General features: G+C 36.5%; 2 protein-coding genes across 4 annotated transcripts in view; one reads left to right on the forward strand and one right to left on the reverse strand.

The window, feature by feature from the left end:
• LOC112563733 (exportin-7-like) overlaps positions 1–11026 on the reverse strand; it is a 24626-nt gene extending 13600 nt beyond the window's left edge. For 2 of the 3 annotated variants that reach the window (XM_025238008.1, XM_025238007.1), the window contains exons 1-14: positions 10559–10712; positions 9389–9535; positions 8398–8491; positions 8132–8202; positions 7799–7894; positions 7426–7503; positions 7107–7256; positions 6059–6185; positions 4698–4771; positions 3937–4056; positions 2592–2738; positions 1852–2024; positions 1076–1133; positions 751–883 (exon numbers count right to left, since the gene is read on the reverse strand). In XM_025238008.1, the coding sequence (XP_025093793.1) occupies positions 751–883; positions 1076–1133; positions 1852–2024; positions 2592–2738; positions 3937–4056; positions 4698–4771; positions 6059–6185; positions 7107–7256; positions 7426–7503; positions 7799–7894; positions 8132–8202; positions 8398–8491; positions 9389–9535; positions 10559–10573 (1483 nt within the window). In that variant the 5' untranslated portion in view covers positions 10574–10712. Of the gene's footprint in view, positions 1–750; positions 884–1075; positions 1134–1851; positions 2025–2591; positions 2739–3936; positions 4057–4697; positions 4772–6058; positions 6186–7106; positions 7257–7425; positions 7504–7798; positions 7895–8131; positions 8203–8397; positions 8492–9388; positions 9536–10558; positions 10713–10889 lie in introns of those variants that run through there. The other variant, XM_025238009.1, reaches the window with a different exon arrangement.
• LOC112563734 (prestin-like) lies at positions 11010–18489 on the forward strand. Its single transcript, XM_025238010.1, has one exon. The coding sequence runs from the start codon at positions 11039–11041 to the stop codon at positions 13415–13417; it is 2379 nt and encodes a 792-aa protein (XP_025093795.1). The 5' UTR covers positions 11010–11038; the 3' UTR covers positions 13418–18489.
• The last annotated feature ends 1877 nt before the right edge of the window (positions 18490–20366 follow it).

Here is a 20366-nt window from a genome sequence, read left to right on the forward strand (position 1 = left end):
GGGGCCCATGTAAGGAGCCACATATTCATATCTCACCAGTTTAACTGTAACTAAAAACAAAATACAGGTAAACAACTACACAACTAGTCATCAACATCATCAACCTTAGCAGTGGGGTTGTATGCTCTTTCTCCCCAGAATCAACGACCCATGCAGCCATTTCTGCTACTGAATTTATAGTGACAATTGACTTGGGTGACAATTGACTCTTATTTGTACTCATAACCTTTAGCATGTATATGGATGGACGTATATGTTGTAAATTGTACAGCATCAGCAAATGGGCAGGCAAATGCGCTATATCCTTTATTATCTAGTTAATTTGATGCACTTCATACTGAATGATCATAATTCCACAGAAAGCAAATGAAATGGTCCCAATATGTTGGTACAAATACATATGGCCCGATTAAATGGCTGCACTTCATCTTACTATCTAATTAATAAATATTAAATAGGATCCATGTTACAAATTAAAAAAAAAAAAAAACCCATAAGAATAAAGGGGAACAGTGGGGGAGATTCCACAGATTGATAACTAGTGCACGTGTCTTTAGAGCAGGTCTACAGTTTGAGATCTGTGTGGGTCTCTAATTGAAAGCATTCCCTTCCCACCCATCAGAAAAAGGTACCAGATTTATCAGATAAAGAAAGGACAAGGAAAAGAGTTTTATATCCACTTTCACATGCTGTTCCCTACAAATGAAAATATATTCACTGCCCCTAAGATCAATGAGCTTAAGTACAAACCTTCCTCTATTGCAAGTTCCATGCTTTGTGATCCTGTTGCCACCATCTCTTGGTATCGTTGTGCTGATTCATCAAAAAGCTGGACTAATAGTGCACACGTTTTCTCATATTCACACCGACCTATTGTAGACAGCTACAAAGAATGGAAAAAAACACAAGAAAAAAAAAAGTGTTCATTTTTTTTTGGTCTGACTCAACTCTCAGGCCAAATACAAATAAAAAAAGAAGGGATTTTTTTACTCTAATACTTTAAAATCTATTACTGTTTCTCATCTTGTAAAATTCATTTGAGGAAGAAATCTGAGTCCATGTACAGCATGCTCACCTGTTCTAACTGTTGAGAGATTAATCCATGGTCATCTAGAGGATCTTCAGTGCCTTCCCTGCAGACCCATAAAATAAATATAATATTTACTAGTGCTGAAACAGTCCTTATATAAAGCGCAAATATTCCTTCTTCGCATTTTCCCATGTGGCATGACAATATTACAGCTATTATTCTTCAATCATACAGAGGCTGCAACCAACCAAGCAAACGTCCACATCTAGGAAGAAATGTAAAGTTCTTATGCTCATAAAACATCACTGGAACTGCAAAGGACAGTCTTTCATCGTTTGAGGTTCAACTATTACCCCACCCCTAAGTCTCTTCACATCTTTACATAAACGAAAAAATTTTAAGACCCTGTCTGGATTCTCATCTCACTGCCTTTGCATGTTTCTGGTTGTTATAGAAAAACTGGAGCTTTAGCTTACAGCAGTGAAATTTAATTCTAGGCAAGAAATCAAAAGGTCTTTTACCTTTGTCAAGTGCATGATGTAATTTTTAGTGTTGAATCTATACGTGTATCCATGGACTTTAATATCCTTGCACTTTTTTTTATTTAATGAAGCATAAGCAGAAAAAAATTGTGTGACTAATGAATTTAAATTAACAGGTAATACAGTGAACATTACAAATTAGAATAGAATCTTATTTTTTGCAAGAGTAGTTTTCCTGATAGTTTCAACCTTGTAACAAGTAATATACTCATTTGGTACCATCTCAAAATAGTATTTATCACAAATTTTTCTATTGCTATAAGAAACGCATCATCATACCTAATGACTGAGTGCACAGAACCCAGTCGTGAAGTGATATAAGCCTTGGTGACCTCTGGAGTGTAGGTTTCCAGCATATGAGGTTCTGCTGCTTTGACATATGGGACAGAGGCTACCATTCGTTGCCACAGGCCTAAAAGGTAGTGTACACTGTTGGGAGCAAATTGCCACATCTGTGGGCACACAGACAAGAACATGCAGATACAAATAATCAAGCACACAAGCATGCAATCATGCCAATGTAAAGATGTATCACATGTATGAACAACACAAATATCTTCTAAACAATTAAACTATGTAAAATAACTATGGGAGGAAAAGGTACAATGTCAATAAACCATTCATTATTTCAGAACCTTTAGTATTCAAATATATAAGCACATTCCATTTTTATGTTATTTGAAACCAGTATGAAATGGATCTTTGGTGAAAAAGTTTTTGTGTGTGTACATGTGTGTGTATACGTGTGTGTACATGTGTGTGTACATGTGTGTGTGAGTGAAAGAAAGTTTTTTTGTTTAAATTAGTAGGTTATGACAAGCCAGCAACTACAGTTATATCACACAAAGCAATTGACCCTGTAAACAGGAGCCACATGCAGTGAAAAAACAAGCAAACCCAAGGCACTCAATCCTCTCTAAATTGGTTGCAAGCTCTTTAACCATTCCACCAGAAACACACATAGTGCCTCTCATTAAACGCACTCAACATGGCTCTATTATTCTGCATGGGGTTCCTACCTGCAAGCTGGTAACTGTAAATTCAGCAATCAGCTTGATGACATCGCCGTAGTTGTCAACCTTCACCAGCTCTCCTAGTTGGTAGTTGGATTTTAAACGAGCCAAGAGTCGACAAAACTCATGATAATTGTTGGGATCAGACAGACCCTGCAAAAAGATGGTTCCTGATCAAACAAAAGTATCTTAGTAGCTCAAAGATATATTTTTAAATGCAGTATTTAAAAGTATCAAAATCTGCAGTTTTCTCAAACTCAACCAGGCCATCCAAAAACTTTGGTAGTGTCCTCTTATAAGGGTACACGGCTTTCAAAGATATAAAAAATGAGCATGCTCGACAATTTAAATAATAGTTTTAATGTTATAAAGACCCTAAAATCAATGATCTATGATTTTTGGTACTAACAGTTATTTTGAAAAAAAAGTACATTAAAATAAAAATTATTATTGATTACAGTCAAAATTATCATCGTGATCACATAAAAACATACTTTATAGTTATTTTATATTTGATTATACTGTCACAAAATGTTATTAAAAATCATTTTTATAGAGTATACTTTCACCTTTTAAAAAAATGCATAAACTGTATAGCATTCAGACTTGCAAAAAAGAAAGCAACTAAATAAATGAGTATAAACGAAAACAGTTTTGTAGATATTGAAACTGCAGGTGTGAAGACCTTGAAATAATATAATGTAAGGATCGAAATAGAGCAGTACATCTTCTGTAATTTATCTTTCGGTATACTGCAATTGCTGTCTACTATGCTTTAATGTCTTAAATGTCGTAGTGGTATGATGACGACTTTATCCCTAAATTGAGACAAGGGAGACATTTATTTCTATAGGGATCTGCCGGGTTGTTTTATGATGTGTCACACAAAAAATTCAATGTTTAAAATGAGTGTAATGGTGAAGGCTACAAAAAAAGAAAACATTGGTATCTGTAAAGTGGCTGAAGGCAACTTGCATGATTACTAGAACACTGCATGAATATCCAGCAAGGAAGTTGTGCATGATCCTCATTTGGGTATGGTTGGCACCTCTATGCAAGGAAATGTACCAAATCAAATTGGATTTAGCAAAATAAGCAATCTTCTGGTGACAAACATGGAATAATTCCCTTTCAAAAGGCAAGTAAATGGTTCCAAGTTTAACACGACAATGACTAATATGTGTATTTCGAGGTTAGGACCTAATAAAAGATAATTTTGCATAAGCTGTCTAGCGGTGGCCTCTAAAAGTGTTCTTGAACCTCTGAAGGGCATGGCATAGTACTTATTTCTGGTAGAAGGTGAAATGCCTCATTGCTCCTTCAAAAACAATAATAAAAAAATAAAACTCACCTGAGGATTTTCTAAAATGGATCGCACTCCAATGACTAAATGGTTGAGGAACTTTGCACGCTCAGCATTGTTAAACAATGATCTTCTGACAGATGCCATTTGCACCAAACATGACAAAGCCTAAAAACAATCCAAATGAAATACTATTCTTCTTGGAGAAGGGGATCTGGAAAATGCATTAACTCAAAATGGATATTTTCCATTTTGTTTACTACAGCCTGGGAGACTTTATCTTCACTGTATGAATGTTACTACACAAAGTTATAGAAGAATAAACACTAAAGTACAAAATTGTTTTTTTTGAATGACTGGGCTGAGTTCAGTGCAAGATTAAATTTCTCCAGATCCAAGTGAACAGCTCCCGTTTTCCCTTATGGGGACCCAGCCCTACAAACACTACCATGCACAGAAAGATGTCAGGAATGTAAATGGCTATATCCATGTTGCCACGGCTACACTCTATATATATATAAGGATCCATTTATTATTTAGGTATATAAACAATAGTGTTTTCAGGCCCGCATCTCAAGAAAGGAGGTGTTCTTTAATATTTTCAAAATTATCTAGCACAGAGCTCACCATAGTCATTGGTAAATATGTAATCACATCATTAAAATTTGCATAAGCTTTGTATGATGTGCATATCATTAATCAAAGCTAAACATTATCTGCATCTTGCAAATCAGAGTGGCTTGCATTTTAGTATTTTAAATTAGATAACAAAAACAGTCTAATGATCAATTAGATGCATATAGGCTTACAGTAGGTGACAAAGATGGAGGCAACCCATTGTACAGGTCAAAGAACAGTTCTAGTGTGGTAACATCAAGAAATGCTGCCAAAAAAACACAAAGACACACATAAAGTTCAGTGATGCACAATACTTTTCAGTGCCCTTCACATCAAAAAAAAAAAACAAACCAAAAAGGTTTAATATAGCCTTTCAACTTAAATCTGCTTTACACACGTAATAACACAGAACTTGGGGTTTCTATCTGATTAGTTTCATAACAACATTCAGGACTTGTAATAGTCCAACCTAAAAACAAAATCAAGAAATCTGACCTGAAAGGACAGGGCATCCAAAAATTCAAATTATTATATCACAAACAACATGAAATCATGTAACTCATACAAACAACAAAAAACAATTGTAAGACTACTTTTAATGACAAGCATTAATTTCTGAACGTACACAGATACCCTGGCAATTACTAATAGAAGTGTAACATAATACTGGACAAGATCCTGATTATATACAATTGTCTTCTTGGTAAAATAATTTATTTTATTAACTTTAACACATTCTGCCTAGTGCCTTTATTATAGCAACCAGAACAACATATGAACACAGGATTTTTAATTATTGTGCAGCAAAACAATGAAACTCTCTCCCTTTCCATATCTGCCACCTAACCACTATTGAATCCTTTAAATGTGCACTGAAAACGCACCTCTTCCATAAACATTACTCCTAACAACATTTCCCACCATGATAGTCCTTTTTCACACCCTTTCCTTTTGCTATATCATGTTATCCTCAGTTCTTCTTTGGTTCCTCTTTGCATTTTCTGTATTTGACTTTATTCTTCATTATTACTGTTGTCTATTCTTTTATAGTTCATATATTATTTGTTTGTTTTCCTGTCCCTTGATGCTGTCCATGTTTTGTTCTTAGGCGCTAAAAGCATGCTCCTTAGGAGTGAGTAAGCACTTTTTAAATTTTGCATTTATTATTATTATTATTCAAATATTCCTCAGTTTATGTTCTGTCCTTTCTTTAACTCTATGACTGTATGATCTGATTTGCTGAGACATGATATCTGGCTCAAATGTAACTCTGATTTTTCTTCTTTTTTTCTAGAGGGAGAACCCTTATCTCCTTAATATCCAAAATCACCACTAGCAAACCTCCCACCTATCAACTCATTAACACTCAGCTCATGACATCTCTCTTGATTATTTCTTTTTTCTTAAGTAGAAAATTTTTTTCCATATGTGGAAATCCATTGATAAGCATAATCAAACATTACTAGGTCAGTGTCTCAGCACTGCAGATGCTAACTGTAAAAACAGCAGACACACAGCACAACAACCTTAATGTTTGAAGGACAGTGCTCACCTGTTCGCCAGCTGGTAGGAATCTGGACAGTACAGAGGTCATCTGAGGATTCGTCTGTAGAGGTGCCAATAAAATCAAAGGTGAGACAATTCTGTGCAAGGCGAAGTGTATGAGACAGGAGACCATGCTGCAAGAAAAAAACAATACAGACCTGAAATACTCTTAAGATATATGAGGAGTTTTGAGGATTTTTGTCATGAACTTAGACCGGATAGCCGAGCAGTTAAACCACTGGCATCTCTACTGAGAGGTGCATCAATTTAATATCTGTGTGGCCTAGCAAACTTCCCCCAGTGGATCCAGCTGTATGGAATTGTTCTATGGCTCCATAGAGGGTTGAGGAAAGGTAAAGCAGTGGGAGGGAGAGGAGACAGGCACTGCCCTCACATAAGGCTGGCCCCAAGAAATGTGAGGTCTCCAGCATCTCACTCCTCAAAGAGAATGACCTTTACCTTTATATGTATATAAACATAACAGTGTTCCTAGTGTGATTGGACAGGTAAATATGATTTATCACATGAAAGAAATCAAGCAACCCTGTTAAACACTGCACAGGTCCTGTTTAATGGCCAAAGTTCTAAAACTACATGACTTAACAATCTACAACACTGAGGATAAAGTACTTCACAATTTGAAAGTAACCTGCTGAATGATTGTGAACTCCAGCTTCATCATAAACAGGCACTAGCTCCTCCCACCCACAACTCCGCTGCTCCCTACTCCCCAAAGTGTGAAATTTATGTATAATAGAAACACGTTCCCTCTGAATCAACAGACACTTTATGAATCAGATTAGATCAAAGAAGACAAGCAGAAAATGAAGATGACCTGTACCAATGACATTAGTTACCAACACAGAGAGAATCAGGCTGATAATAATATTAAGGATAATGGAAACTGTTTGATCAGATTGGTGTAAAACATTCTTAGAAGGAAAAGGTATGCATATTTTTTTAAAACCATGTCCTGTCCTGGATATGGCAACTTTCTATCATGATGAGCATTTGACTCAAATCTAAGAAAAGAAATGAGTTTGCACTGGTCTTACCTGACTGCTATCAGAAAAATCAAGACCTTTTAAATTTCCAGCAGCTGACCGAAGCAGGGAACATGCTAGCTGGAAAATCTCAAACAGCTGTGTGTCACGAAAAGATGATGCAATTTTTCTGTGCTTTGTGAGCGACCTGCTGGCTTCAGACTGCATACATTAAAAAATATAATTCAGTATGAATAAGGTAATATGAAAATTCATACAACAACAGGAACATGAAATAACCTAAAATAATATAATTTTTTTACACAAGTCATTTTATTAATTTTTTTCTATTGAAGGTAAGCTATTTCTAAAATAAAGGTAAAGCACTTACCTCGCTAACCTGATTCATTTCACACACCAGCTGTGACAACAACTGTACACCAATCATTACATGCTGAGTGGAGCCACTCTAGAGAAGAAAAAAAGAGATTAACAGACTTTACTTGTTTAGCAAACATGGTATAATATGTTGCTGTTAAGGCCCACAAATTCAACAAAAATCTCAACTTTTATGTGTTTTGAGAGCATGACACATTACAAATGTTTGATGTGTCCTCTATTCACTTTTCAAGTATTTTTTTCATAATACTAAGAAGAAATACATATATTTTGTCACTAAAGAAAGTGACTGATGGGGGAATGAGGTGGAAAAAAGATCCAAACCAATATGGAAAAGTAGCAAAGAAATAATCTTACAAACCTACCTGAATAAACTTCCCAACATCTGTGACAACATTTCGAAAGATGCACTCATCTTTGCTCACATCAAACCAGCCAAACTTTGTGATGCGGGCAAATAACTACACAAACAAGAAAGAACCAAAAAAAAAGTTTTGTCAGTTAAAAAGGGCTGTTGGTCAAGAAAACATAATGGAAAAATAGTCACATGTAAAATTTAATGTTTCCAAGATATTGCAAAAATTTTTGGGGGGCTTACATATCCAACTCTTCAAATTATTTCAATTTGTTAAAATCTTTAAAAAAAAAAAACACCTCAAAACCAAGAACTATACAACAATGTTACAAAGTGTGCTTACCTGAACTAAAGCTTGTGAAACAAACTGCATCAACTTTGGTCGAGTGGCAAGATAATTCAAAACATAGTTGCCTGTGAAAACAATAACAAGAAAAAAAAACACTTAGCTCAACTAGTACTTACAAATTTAGTACTTGGTAATCTTGTAGTAATGGCATTAAAAAAAAAAAAATAGGCATAAGCTTTTATCAAACTATAAGATACGCCTTTTCAAGGACTTTAGGCAACAAATCTGCAAATAGTTTTACATGAAATCAGTTTGCTCACGGATTTCAACTCTTTGCTCAAGGGGTAATGTGATGTTGGCACGAGAGACTAGCTTGATCAAAGTAGTAGCTGCAAGAAGCTGTGCATATGGAGACTGGAAAGAAAAATAAAAGGGAAAACAGAGCATCATGTATTTAGTATACAGTAAGACAGCTTTAAATACTGCTCCAGTAACTGATGAACCTATCAAATATTTTTAACAGACAGGGCAATCATTCGCGTATTTAAAGAATCTTTTTAGATGTTCCTGTTTTCTCTTTTTCTATAGTCATGTGTGATATAATTATATCAAACTCATCTAAATCATCAATAAAGATTGCTTGTACGCTTTTCATATATTAGTTTCCAGAACCTAGATAAATGCATAGGATTTATGCAAACTACCAGCCATTGAAAACTTATAATTCAGAAGAGAAATTGTTTATTTCTTTAAAGCTGATAATGAAAATACTGTGATTTTCCTGTTAAAACATTTTTTTAAAATTTTCCTTAAAGCAACAACTTGACCATTTATAAAACTTTTACAACTTCACCAATAAAATTATTCTTTTCCCATTAATTTCTATTTTGAAATCTACTGTGATTATAATGAAAAGAGAAAAAGGCACCTTTATACTTGAAACATACAAATAAAGATATTTAACACAGAGATATAACATAATATGTGTCTAACAACAAACAATAATTTATACAGTTATTGTTTTAATTATGCTATATTTACTATATATATAAACATTCAAAAATGATGTCTAAAATGTTAAATTATATATACACGCATACATGATGCACACACAGAGGAGATCATCTTGCTCTGATAAAATCCACTTCTCGTTAACATCTTCATTTTTTTTAAAAAGCCCAGTCTGGTTTAAAACATTATCTTAATAATAATAATAATCAAATAATGGCAAATGTGGCCTAGTTAAGATGGTTTTCTAATCCAAAATATTAATATTGACACAATAAAAAAAATTTCTGCTTCAAGACTTACACTTCCTCTTTCCAGCAACAACTGGCACTTGGCAAGGCAGTCGGGGGAATTAGCAAATGCAACCAGTGCCTTTTCTGCTTCTGAACGGATATTTCCATCTGTTGTCTCATAAAGTTCTTTACACAGGGTTTCTAACTGCAACATTTCCTGTTTGACAAAGCCATACCACATACATAAAATTCATACCAAGAAACTTAGAAGGCTTAGTTTCAATTTAGTATACATGCTCCAGAGTAATGTACATCAAACCATAGTCTACGACCAAATCACAGACAATAATAAATTCCTTTTAGTAAGGAACATACAAATGCTGCAGGTCTGATTAGCTTAAACCACACACACACAAAATCACCACACCCTTGGGGTAAGGGTTTGGGTTATGGTTAGTTTTTGGGTTAGGAGTTCTTTTTTGTTTCAGGGTGTGTGTCATGGTGTCTATAACAACCTATGTGAATGCATAGTGAGCCTCCCTTAAGTAAATTAGTTCTCTTTAGTTTTATAGAATGTTGTTTGCCACTCCTGCAGACATTGCTGTTCCAACATTACTATTAGAATGAAAACCATATACCAAAACACAGGCTGACACTGGTGCACTTTGTATCCCACCGCAGCATCCTTTTTCTGAGCTTTTATTTCACATACACACAGAGTTAACAAATCTCAAACAGATCTCTTGATCACTCGTACATGCGCACCCTCAGAAATGTCGCTTTCCCTTTTTTAAGAAATGTTTTTCTTAGAATATAACCGATGAACAATGTTGACCGTTTTGGTTACAAGATTTACTGATTGTCGATGCAAATATTCACCCTGGACAAGGCCCTTAGTAGTTTACTATAATCACAGATGGTGGTCAGAAACTAATCACGAGTCATAAGACACATAAGAACGGCTCTAGCTATAGGATACCTAGTGTGTATGTTTCAGTTGTCATTAATTCCTCACTTTTCTTGTAGTACTCCTAGATAGCTAAAAGATGAGCGAACTTCGACAGGCGTTTCATTTTTTAAACTAGACCGCTAAACCCCGTTGTTTCGTGCAATAACAACTTTTAACACAGAGACAGTTTCGGTATAAATCACAAATTATGCAAAAGCGATGCAGTTTGTAAAAATACACAGTGCAAATAACAAACAGCATCTTATTAAGACTTCTATCTCAGTCTCTCACCTGTTCGTCAGCCATCTTTGTTTTTGCGCTCAAGGAAACCCGCCAATAGATGGCACTATAAGCAATAAACTGATTTTACAACACATTCGTTTATTGGTCAAATTTCTGGAAAAAGCGGGAATCCCTTAAAAAAAGTATCGAATCAAAACATACGTTTCTTGAACGGATTTGTTGAGAGTGTGTTGCTACTATTTGACCTCGAGTCTTTCGGATGATCAGCGGCAAGTCTGTCGCAAATCAACCATATGCATAAACTGTCCAGGTGTGATGCAAGGAAGATTTTGATATTCTTAACATTTTCAACACCTATCCGATCTACGAAAGAACTCACCGTGTTGCGTGGAAATCGACAAGAGCCAGAGTACCTGAAGGAAGGTCGTGAGACAGACTGCTACAGAAGTGAGTTATCTATTACCGTGGTTTCAATTCTAATCGAATATTTTGAACATCGTCTGCATCACAGTGAACGGAAAGTCGGCCATGTCGGAAGAAAAATTGGATGATGCTGTGGAAGGCCCACTTTTGACGCATGATTTCAAAATCAATAACTCTGGGAGTTTAGAGCTTGTGGGTGCACAGGACCGCAATCCAGTAAGAATAAAAGATTTTGACGATATATACAAACGACCTGAGGAGGAAACTACTGCGTTTGGCGTTGTCAAAAGATGTGTGAAAAGAAAGATCGACAAGTTATCTGTCACGCGCATTGTGCTGGCAAACTTTCCTATTCTTGGGACTCTGAAACGGTATAAGATAAAACAAGATTTGCCCAGTGACATTATTGCTGGTTTGACTGCAGGCGTCATGATGATTCCACAAGGCATGGCCTTTGCTCATCTATCAACTCTTCCACCCATTGTTGGCCTATACATATCCCTTTTTTCATCAGTGGTCTACATATTTATGGGAATGGGACACCAGTTGTCTTGGGGCTGCATTGCCATTCTCAGTATTATGATGGGCTCCATATTGGATAAATATGATCAGAAGATTCAGGATTCCATGAAGACTTCAAGTTGTAATTTTGACCTGACTGAACTGGTAAATTCAACATCAGTATGGCAGTCTTCATCAACTCCTTTGCCTGTGTCCCTCAGCGTGGAAAAAAGAATAGAAGTTGCAGCAGCTGTCACTCTGATTTGTGGCTTGATTTTAGCAGTGCTGGGGAAACTAGGATTTGCAAAGTTGACCACTTATATGTCAGACTCTCTTGTGACTGGGTTTACAGTTGCTGCATCCTGTCATGTGGCGACCAGTCAGCTGAAGTCAACATTTGGTTTGAACTTCCTTCCTAGACACAATGGCATGTTTCAACTTATCAAAGTCTGGATAGACTTTTTGAGTAATATTCACAAATCAAACCCAGCAACTGTTATTATGACATTCACAAGCATTTTGATTATATACTTAGTCAAGCGCTTCATCAATGAAAAGTACCAGAAAAAAATTAAGATTCCCATTCCAATTGAACTCATTGTTTTGGTCATAGCAACAGTTGTTAATTCTCAAACAAAGCTGAATGAGAAATTTTCATTTTCAATTGTACGAGATGTACCAGTAGGCATTCCTTCACCCAAAATACCAGATATGTCACTTGCGGAAGACTATATTGTTGATGGAATGGTTATTATAATTGTTGCATTTGCTCAGAATATAGCTCTTGCGAAGCTGTTTGCAATCAAGCATAAATACAAAGTGAATGCAGATCAGGAAATGTTTGCCAATGGTGTAATTTGTGTGGTGTGTAGTTTGTTTTCTGGTTTCATAGCTGGGGCATCAGTTTCACGTAGTTTGGTACAGGATGGTGCTGGTGGAAAGACTCAGGTTGCATCTGCATTTGCTGCAGGAGTTGTGTTGCTTGTTGTCATGCTTTTGGGACCATACTTCTATTACCTCCCCACATGTGTCTTGGCAGCAGTTATTTTAGTCAACCTTTATGCCATGTTCCTGAAATTGCTGACCATCCCTGATCTCTGGAGAAAGTCAAAACCGGATTGTCTTATGTGGGTTATCACATTCCTGGCAGTTGTCATCATAGATCCTGCAATGGGCCTGCTAGTTGGTATCATCTCATCCATAATGTTAGTTCTTATACAGTCTCAGATTAACTCAGTGGATGTAACTGCTTGGGTTGCTGTTGGTAATCATAATGTTTGGAGAACAAAAGAAAATTACTTTTGTACCCAAGATGTACATGATGTAAGAGTAGTACGTGTGAATGGACCATTGTATTTTGCTAATGCAGAAATTGTCACCAATAACATATTCAAGAAGTCTGGTAAAAATCCAGTGAGGATGAGGAGAAAGCAAGCAGAAATGCATAAAGCTGCAAACAGCGTTGGGTCAGCAGGAGGAAAAGAAATTGATATTCACCAACCTGATGAGACTATCAAAGACATAGCAGAAACAGACTTAAATGATACCTGTATCATGAAAGATGAGGATCATGCCACAGGAAATGAGATCAAACAGGATGTGCCAGTAGTTATTGATTTAAATAAACTGCCTACTGTAGAAATAAGAAATGGTGATGCAAAAGAAGAGGAAGAGGACAAAGAGAAAGGACAAGGTTGCCAGTTCAGACCATGTGGTAAGTCTTCGGAGGAGACTTTTGAGGACAACGGCTTATCTTTTTCAAAGCTCATTGTTGATCTGTCTGGTGCATCTTTCATGGACCTGATGGGTGTGAAAGCACTAGAGTACATGATTGCAGAGTATCAGTCTGTGGGCATTTCTGTCTATTTTTCCAATATTCATGAAAGATGTTTTACCATTTTAGAAAAGTCTGGCTTTTTAGCAAAGCATGGCGATAAAGTCTTCATATCCACAGATGCAGCTATTCAATCTTTAGTTTGCTAATCAGCAAGTCAAGCTGTATAAGTTTGGCAGCAAAGAAAAAATGTAGAAAGTGTTTTTTGAAGTGTGGTAATGATGAGCTGTGATTCAAATTATGATTATTTGTTTTCTTTTCAATCTTGAATTTTTAATATCAAGATATGATTGACATATGTACATGAACAGGCTTCTTTGACAAGTGTTTTCTTATTAGACAAGGATTTCTCCTATGATTGGAATATGTGCAAAAATATATTTGCAGGCTTTTTTGATAACTGGTTTCCAGTCAGGTAATCCTTCCTTCTCCCCTCCCCCAACCTCCATTTTAATGATGATGATTTGCCACCCATAATAAAATGCAGTTTACATCTGTAAATGCTACTCCTTATGTAGTGTTCTCACTGTTTGGCAGATTACTTGTTGAACAATACTGACCAGTGATGAGATTGTATTTTAACAATTTACCTTTTGAAATTAAAAGGGCAAGGTATAATCTGTCTCATAATTAGGTATCCAGGGAAAATTATTTATGAAGAATCCATTTACTACATGTATGAGCAACCAGTAGCAGGAGCTTTTGGAGTAGTGTGCCTTAGTTCCTACAACTAGGTACAGCATTTACTGGTGTATGTATACCTTTCATAAAGGTAGACAGGTGCTGAATAACATAATAACATTTTGATGTGTTAGATGTGCTTTAAAACTTTATATTCAGGGCATATATATATTTGTAAGCATTGTCCTGCCTTTTCTTGGACATGCTTCATAGAATTATTTCAATACTCATTGGAAACTCATGATAAAACTGTGTGCTTTTTGTTTTATTGTTTACCTTTATCTCTGCTGTTTTTAAGTAAAATGCTATGTGCCTTTGAGGAACTGCAGTTCTTGTAACAGTGTGTATATATATTTTTCTATGAAAAATTATGATTGTATCATGACAAGGTGATCATAGGTTATTTATATTTTCTACTGGTTTTTATTTTTACTGGCCATTATTGACATTGTGTGATTATGTGATCATTTTTTTATTTTTCATTGATCTAGTGTGGCAGATTCTTTTAATGATTTGTTTTGCATATATTTTTTCAAAATCTGCCAAAGTATGACAAATATTTTGTATTATTCAATGACATTAGAAACCTTACTGTGCCAGTAGTCTAAAATAGTGGTGTTACAAGAATGATCTGTTTTACATGGCTTTAAAAAAACATCACGTAACTAGACCATCACTGTAGCTGTAACTGCAGTAATTACTCCATTCCTCTTTGTGATTCTGTTGAAGAGCATGGAATCAGATGAACCCAAATCTTTTGTTGGAGAGCACGAACACCTTCTGGCCATGCTTGGTTATGTCAACACCTGTCTCCCTCCTCGGTGTTGACTTTCCTAGCTTTTTTTTAAAAATTGGGTGCCCATGTAACTGTCTGAACATGTTTCATTTTCTAGGATTTTATTACAAATGTTCCTGACATTAGCCTCTTGGTTTGGGGCTTCTTCTTTTCAAATTTAAAAATAATGGATGAGGGATAGTTGAATTGAACATTCCTTCCCAATCCCTGAGAGGGGAGACTTACAAACTGATTAATGGCTAAACCTTATTCCGTGGTATTTCTTGAGCTTAGCAAGCCTCAGACTTTTTAATCAGTGTTCTAAAGCTGCCTTGATCGCGTCATTCTACAACATTTAGCTTTGATCATAGGTCTTTCTCTTCTGCTCTTTGTTGGTTTCTGGGCCAACTAACCTATCATCATCAGCAAAAAAAATACTTATTGGTATGCTTAACACAGACATAAATAACACACAAGGTGTGTGCGTCTAGCAGCACTGTCCGAGACAGAGAAGAAGACTGGGGCTGAGCACACATGAAAGGGAACTGTAAACTTCTTGTAGCACAACAGTTGGCTTAGTAGCAGCTTTTTTTAAATCAATAAAAAACCACACAAACAAACAAACTTGTGTCTATTGGTCCCTTTTTCTTCATGATTCCAGGGAAGAGGACTGAAGTTTCAGTCTAAAATTCTACCTCTTCCATGTCAGATGTGTTTTTCCTAATTTAAATTCCTGTTTTATCTTCTACAAACCCCACTTAGCCGACCTTCTGGCACTATGAGGGAAAAGGGAATACCCGGATAAAACCCTCAGCCAGATGAACAAGGTGTCCCAAAACAAGGTTTCAACCCTGGACCTTGCAGTTATGACAGTCACGTGTTAACAGGCTTCCCCTCTGTGCAAATACAAGATTGGTTGGGTTAGTAGGAAAGTGCTTCCACCTTGAGGTGATGTAGGAGTAAGAACACCAGAGTACCAACAGCCAGCCTTTCTAATAGGTGTCACATACAAAGAGTGTCCAACATGAGATTAACCAGTACACTACCAGGCGCCTCCTAGGTGCAAATACAGCGGTCCGGTGGCGCAACGGTTAGCGCCTGTCACCAATACAGTGAAGGTTGGCTGCCCAGAGTTCATTTCTCGTCTCGGGCACGCTGTTCTTTCTCTGCATGTGGCATCTGTTTACAGGGCTGGCTGCTTTGCCGTAATATATCCTCAGTTGCTGGCACGGCGTAAAACATCAATTCCCCCCCCAGGTGCAAACACTCATTATCATTGTTGATTTATACAGAAATTCAAGTAATTTGAGTGCTGTGTCACCAGCTTTGGGGTCACTTGCTGCAACGCGTGTGTGACTGGTCAAGGTGCAGGAAGAATCCACAATGGAGAAAAGACAATGCTGCCAACAGCACGCACTCTCCCAAACAGTCACACCTGCCGCAATGGCAATCATTGTGTCATGAATGTGCCCCTCAGACAAAGCATGAGTATTTATGAGAGAAGATTTACCCATCTGTTTTAACCAGTACATGTATATTTTGACAAGATGGGTAGATGTATGTAAGGATATGGGTAACTAGATATGGTTGATTTTGTAATAAAAGGCATGTGATGACACTTTTTTTATCATGACAATAGCCATATGAATTTCATCCCCCATCCACCGTAATTTTTATTGTATTCTTCCAGTTTTTGGATAAAGTCCTTTTCTTTTGTTAAAAGCATGAGTATTTATAAGAATATTTTATCTTTCTGGTGTGACTAGCACATGTACATTTTGACTAGATGGGTGGATGTATGGAAGGATATGGGTAGCTAGATATGGCTGATTTAAAGACATGGGATGACACTATTTTTATCATGACATGTGAATTCCATCCCCCATCTTAAAAAGCCATGATTAGTGGTTTTTTTAATAGGTTTTAGTGTCAGGTGTGTTTACACACAAAGCAAATGATTCTTTAAAATTTTAAGAGACATGAAATAGAGATTTGAATGGAAGGCAAATTGTCTTTCTACTACCAAAAAAAAAAATCAGGCCAGATCTGATCACATAGTTATAAATGTATACCGAGAATTGAATATATTGTATTATCCACAGTACATGTGGACAGTGATTTTAGAGATGCTGTTGATTTTTATGGTAGATAATGCCTGCATTGTTCTTATATATTATAATGAAGACACTGTTGAGAAACTATGCAGTTCACCCTAGCTACTTTATGTACAGAGGTGACCAAGGGTGTTGTAATGACAACATTTTGGAAGACAATCATCAAATGTTATAGTGTAATTTATTACTTGAACAAACGTAAAATGATTGCTCTTGATTATAAAGAAAGAGACTATGAAAATAAGTGGGGATAGTTTGAGCAAACAGTAAACAAAAGCAATAACAAAGAAAAACTGTTTGCTTAATATTTGCTTAAATTGACATTTTTGTTGTATTTTGCTATTACTGAAAGCGGACTTGTAATAAGTGAAAGAAATAATCAGTTGGTAGTATTTGGATGATTTATTAAAGAGTGTTTATGTAACTACTTTTACTTATTGCATTTTAACATGGTAAACTGGTAATGTGGAAAAATTGTTTTGTTTGCTGGGGCTTTTGTTCAGCTAGCTGTACAGTTCCTATTGTGATATATTGCTTTAAGAGAGCTAGAAATGTACCAGAACGTGTGAAGCAAATCTCAGTTATGGTGAAATTTAACTTTGTTCAGTTTATTTGCATATTCAATTTTTTTTTTTAAATTTTGCTGAACGTGACACAACACAAAAACGGGTGATCGTGTCATGGGTTTATAATATTTCAGATGGGAACATCTGAGGCTTACAATAATGCTTCACTATTTTTACAGAAATATTTGTTATTATTATTTACTTTGACAGTTCTTGAAAGATTATGTGGCTGCTGACTATCAGATGTTTAATCTGAGAAGCAACATCATCTGTGATTTAAAATATTCATGGGGAAAGTAAATATTTAACCTGAGCAATAATGCAGAAGAACACACTTTTGTTCGCGTACAGAACATTTGCCCACAGAAAAGCAAGTTGCTGTTTGCCCTGTTTGGTGCTGTTCAGTTACACCTCTTCTTTAGCAGTCACAGAGTTGACTTCTGTAGGGTTTTTCATTGTGTAGAAACTTTGTTACTGTAATGAAATGTCAGTGGCGTACCTTTATATACATAAAACATGACATCATAGATAAAATACATTACAATAATATTAACAAATGTACATTGCTGTGTACTTTTTCTTGCTACCGATCAGCCAATACAATCATTACTTTTATTTGGGTGGAGAGGAGGCTGGAATAAAATCCACAACTATTTTAAGTAAGAGCCTGAAATAATTTTAATTTTGTGTGTGAAAATCCCTTGAATTTTATAGCTGAGAAAAGCCGAGGCGTTTATTTACAAATCTGTATTTTTGGATGTGAGCTGCATAAAGAAAAACACTTGTACTTAGACTTGTATTTAAAGTCCCTTGTTGCATTCCACTGCTCATTTTTTGTGTTGACATTGTGTTCATAGAATTTGTGGGTTTTTTTTCTTATTTTTCTTTATTGGTTTAGTATTATAGTTTAGACTTTTTGGCTGGTACAAGTTTTCATATGACTGTGACTAGGACGAGTCGCCATCGTGTGAATTTTGTTGGGCTGTTCTCACACATTTTAACCTCCCTCACCCTCCAAATCCTGCGGGGCAGCATAAGAGATACTTAGTGTTATTACAGAAACAAACAATAAAAATTGTGGTGCATACGACTGTCAGTGTTCATATGTCTGTGAAACTCTTCTGGTGTAACAGGAATGATCTGTTTTACGTTGCTTAAAAAAACGTAACCAGACCATCAGTGTAGTAATTACACCAATTACTCCGTTTCTCTTTGTGATTCCGTTACAAAACCACTTGAAGTGTCAACTGAGCAACCGGCCGAAGCCCGTTGTGTGTTAAACACACGTTTTACGCCTTCAGCCGAGTGGTTAGAGTCCTTACCATCTGGCTTCACTTGCGCTTGTGTTGCCCACCGTCTTTCCTTCTCTCTCTCTTCATTATATCCTTTACGCTCTTTTCTGTCTTCACCAGATTCCCTCCGCCATAAAAGAAAAGGAAAAAAGTCAGTTTACATAGTGTGGATAATAGAATATTACACCAATGTCATAACCGTTGACTAGTCCAAAGGAGTGAAGGTCCAGTTTCAGATATAACGTGACGTGCTGACTCGTGGTTGACGGCGTCTGCCAGCCTCTGTGCGTGCCAGGCTCCGACTACAATGTATCTGCCTATCGAATTACCATGACAATCTACTGCGTTAGAATTTAAGACAATGGCCACCCGACTTTCAGTCGCACCGTAAAGGCTATGGCAATCAGATAAGAAGAGGCCTGTCATCTAAATATGAACGTGTGATACCTAGAAACCTTCATTTCATGCATGGGTCGACGACATTGTTGGTCTTCGGTAATGAATATAGGTGATTGCGAAATAGTCCCTTATATTTAGATGTGCTGATTTAAAGAGCAAACCACACATTAATTGTGATAAATTAGTAATAATAATAGCTCAATAATGGCGTCTAGTACTCATATTATTGGAGACTGCTATATGTTCCTTTACCCGGTAAAGAAAAAAAAAATTCCATCTGGATATTGAAACATAGTTCTCTTGACTGTCCTCACATAAGGTGGGGGTGGACATTTTAGAGTGTGTGTGTATATATGTTATAAGGGTGGTGTATGCAAGTCCTTTCTTTTCTTTAAAGTTAGCCTTCTTCGTCAAAGCTCGGTGGGTGTAAATGTTACATGTACAGACTACGATAGGTTTTTGCTGGGGCCGCTGGTCACGATCGAGTTAATTGTCTGCGTTATTGTCTACTTCAGTCAACAATCACCTTTTGATTGATACGCCTACCAGCTGGTCCCTTGAACATGATAGAGAGGCACACGCGTCGAAACAACTTATGAGCTTGTATGTACACGCACGCACACACGCCTACACGATATGACCACGTTTTACGGGGGAAAAAAAATGTTTAAGAAACATAATTTTCACTTGCTTTCACCAGACTCAGGTGGCGAGCCGTGTCTTGTTTCCGTTATTACATCGTTCAAAAAAAAAAAAAAGCTTGCTGTCTGTTTACAAACACTGAGATCCACTTGAAGACAAAAGTAACTTTTAAAACTTGTATTTATATATTTATTCAGCACCAGTTTTTAGACATACACCCGCTCCCACAAGCACATACAAAAAATAAATAAAAATGAATGTTTACTGTTAGTTGTAGAGGGGTGGTGCCCCGCCACGTGACGAACCTCGTCCGGCACCCCTCACGTGAGCACCCATTCCAGCACCACATGGGGGAGGAAAAGCACAGTATATACTACTGATGCGAAATTTGAACTTCTGGCGTAAACAAAGATGACGAAGCTACTGAGAGCGAGAAAGTGCTTTTCTTGGCGAGATCCCATTATTTTTCAAATTTTGTTTCACTACTATACGTACACGCTCGGTTTGATAATTTGATCCTGCATAAAAGTTCAACTGTATGGAAGGGTCATCGATAATCTAGAATAAGGGAAGCGTACGTGAGGCTTAGAGATATCACAGCCGTGGCTGCAGTCGAGTATGGGAGCGCC

This window comes from Pomacea canaliculata, linkage group LG5 (genome assembly GCF_003073045.1).
Source record: "Pomacea canaliculata isolate SZHN2017 linkage group LG5, ASM307304v1, whole genome shotgun sequence".
NCBI lineage: Eukaryota > Metazoa > Mollusca > Gastropoda > Architaenioglossa > Ampullariidae > Pomacea > Pomacea canaliculata.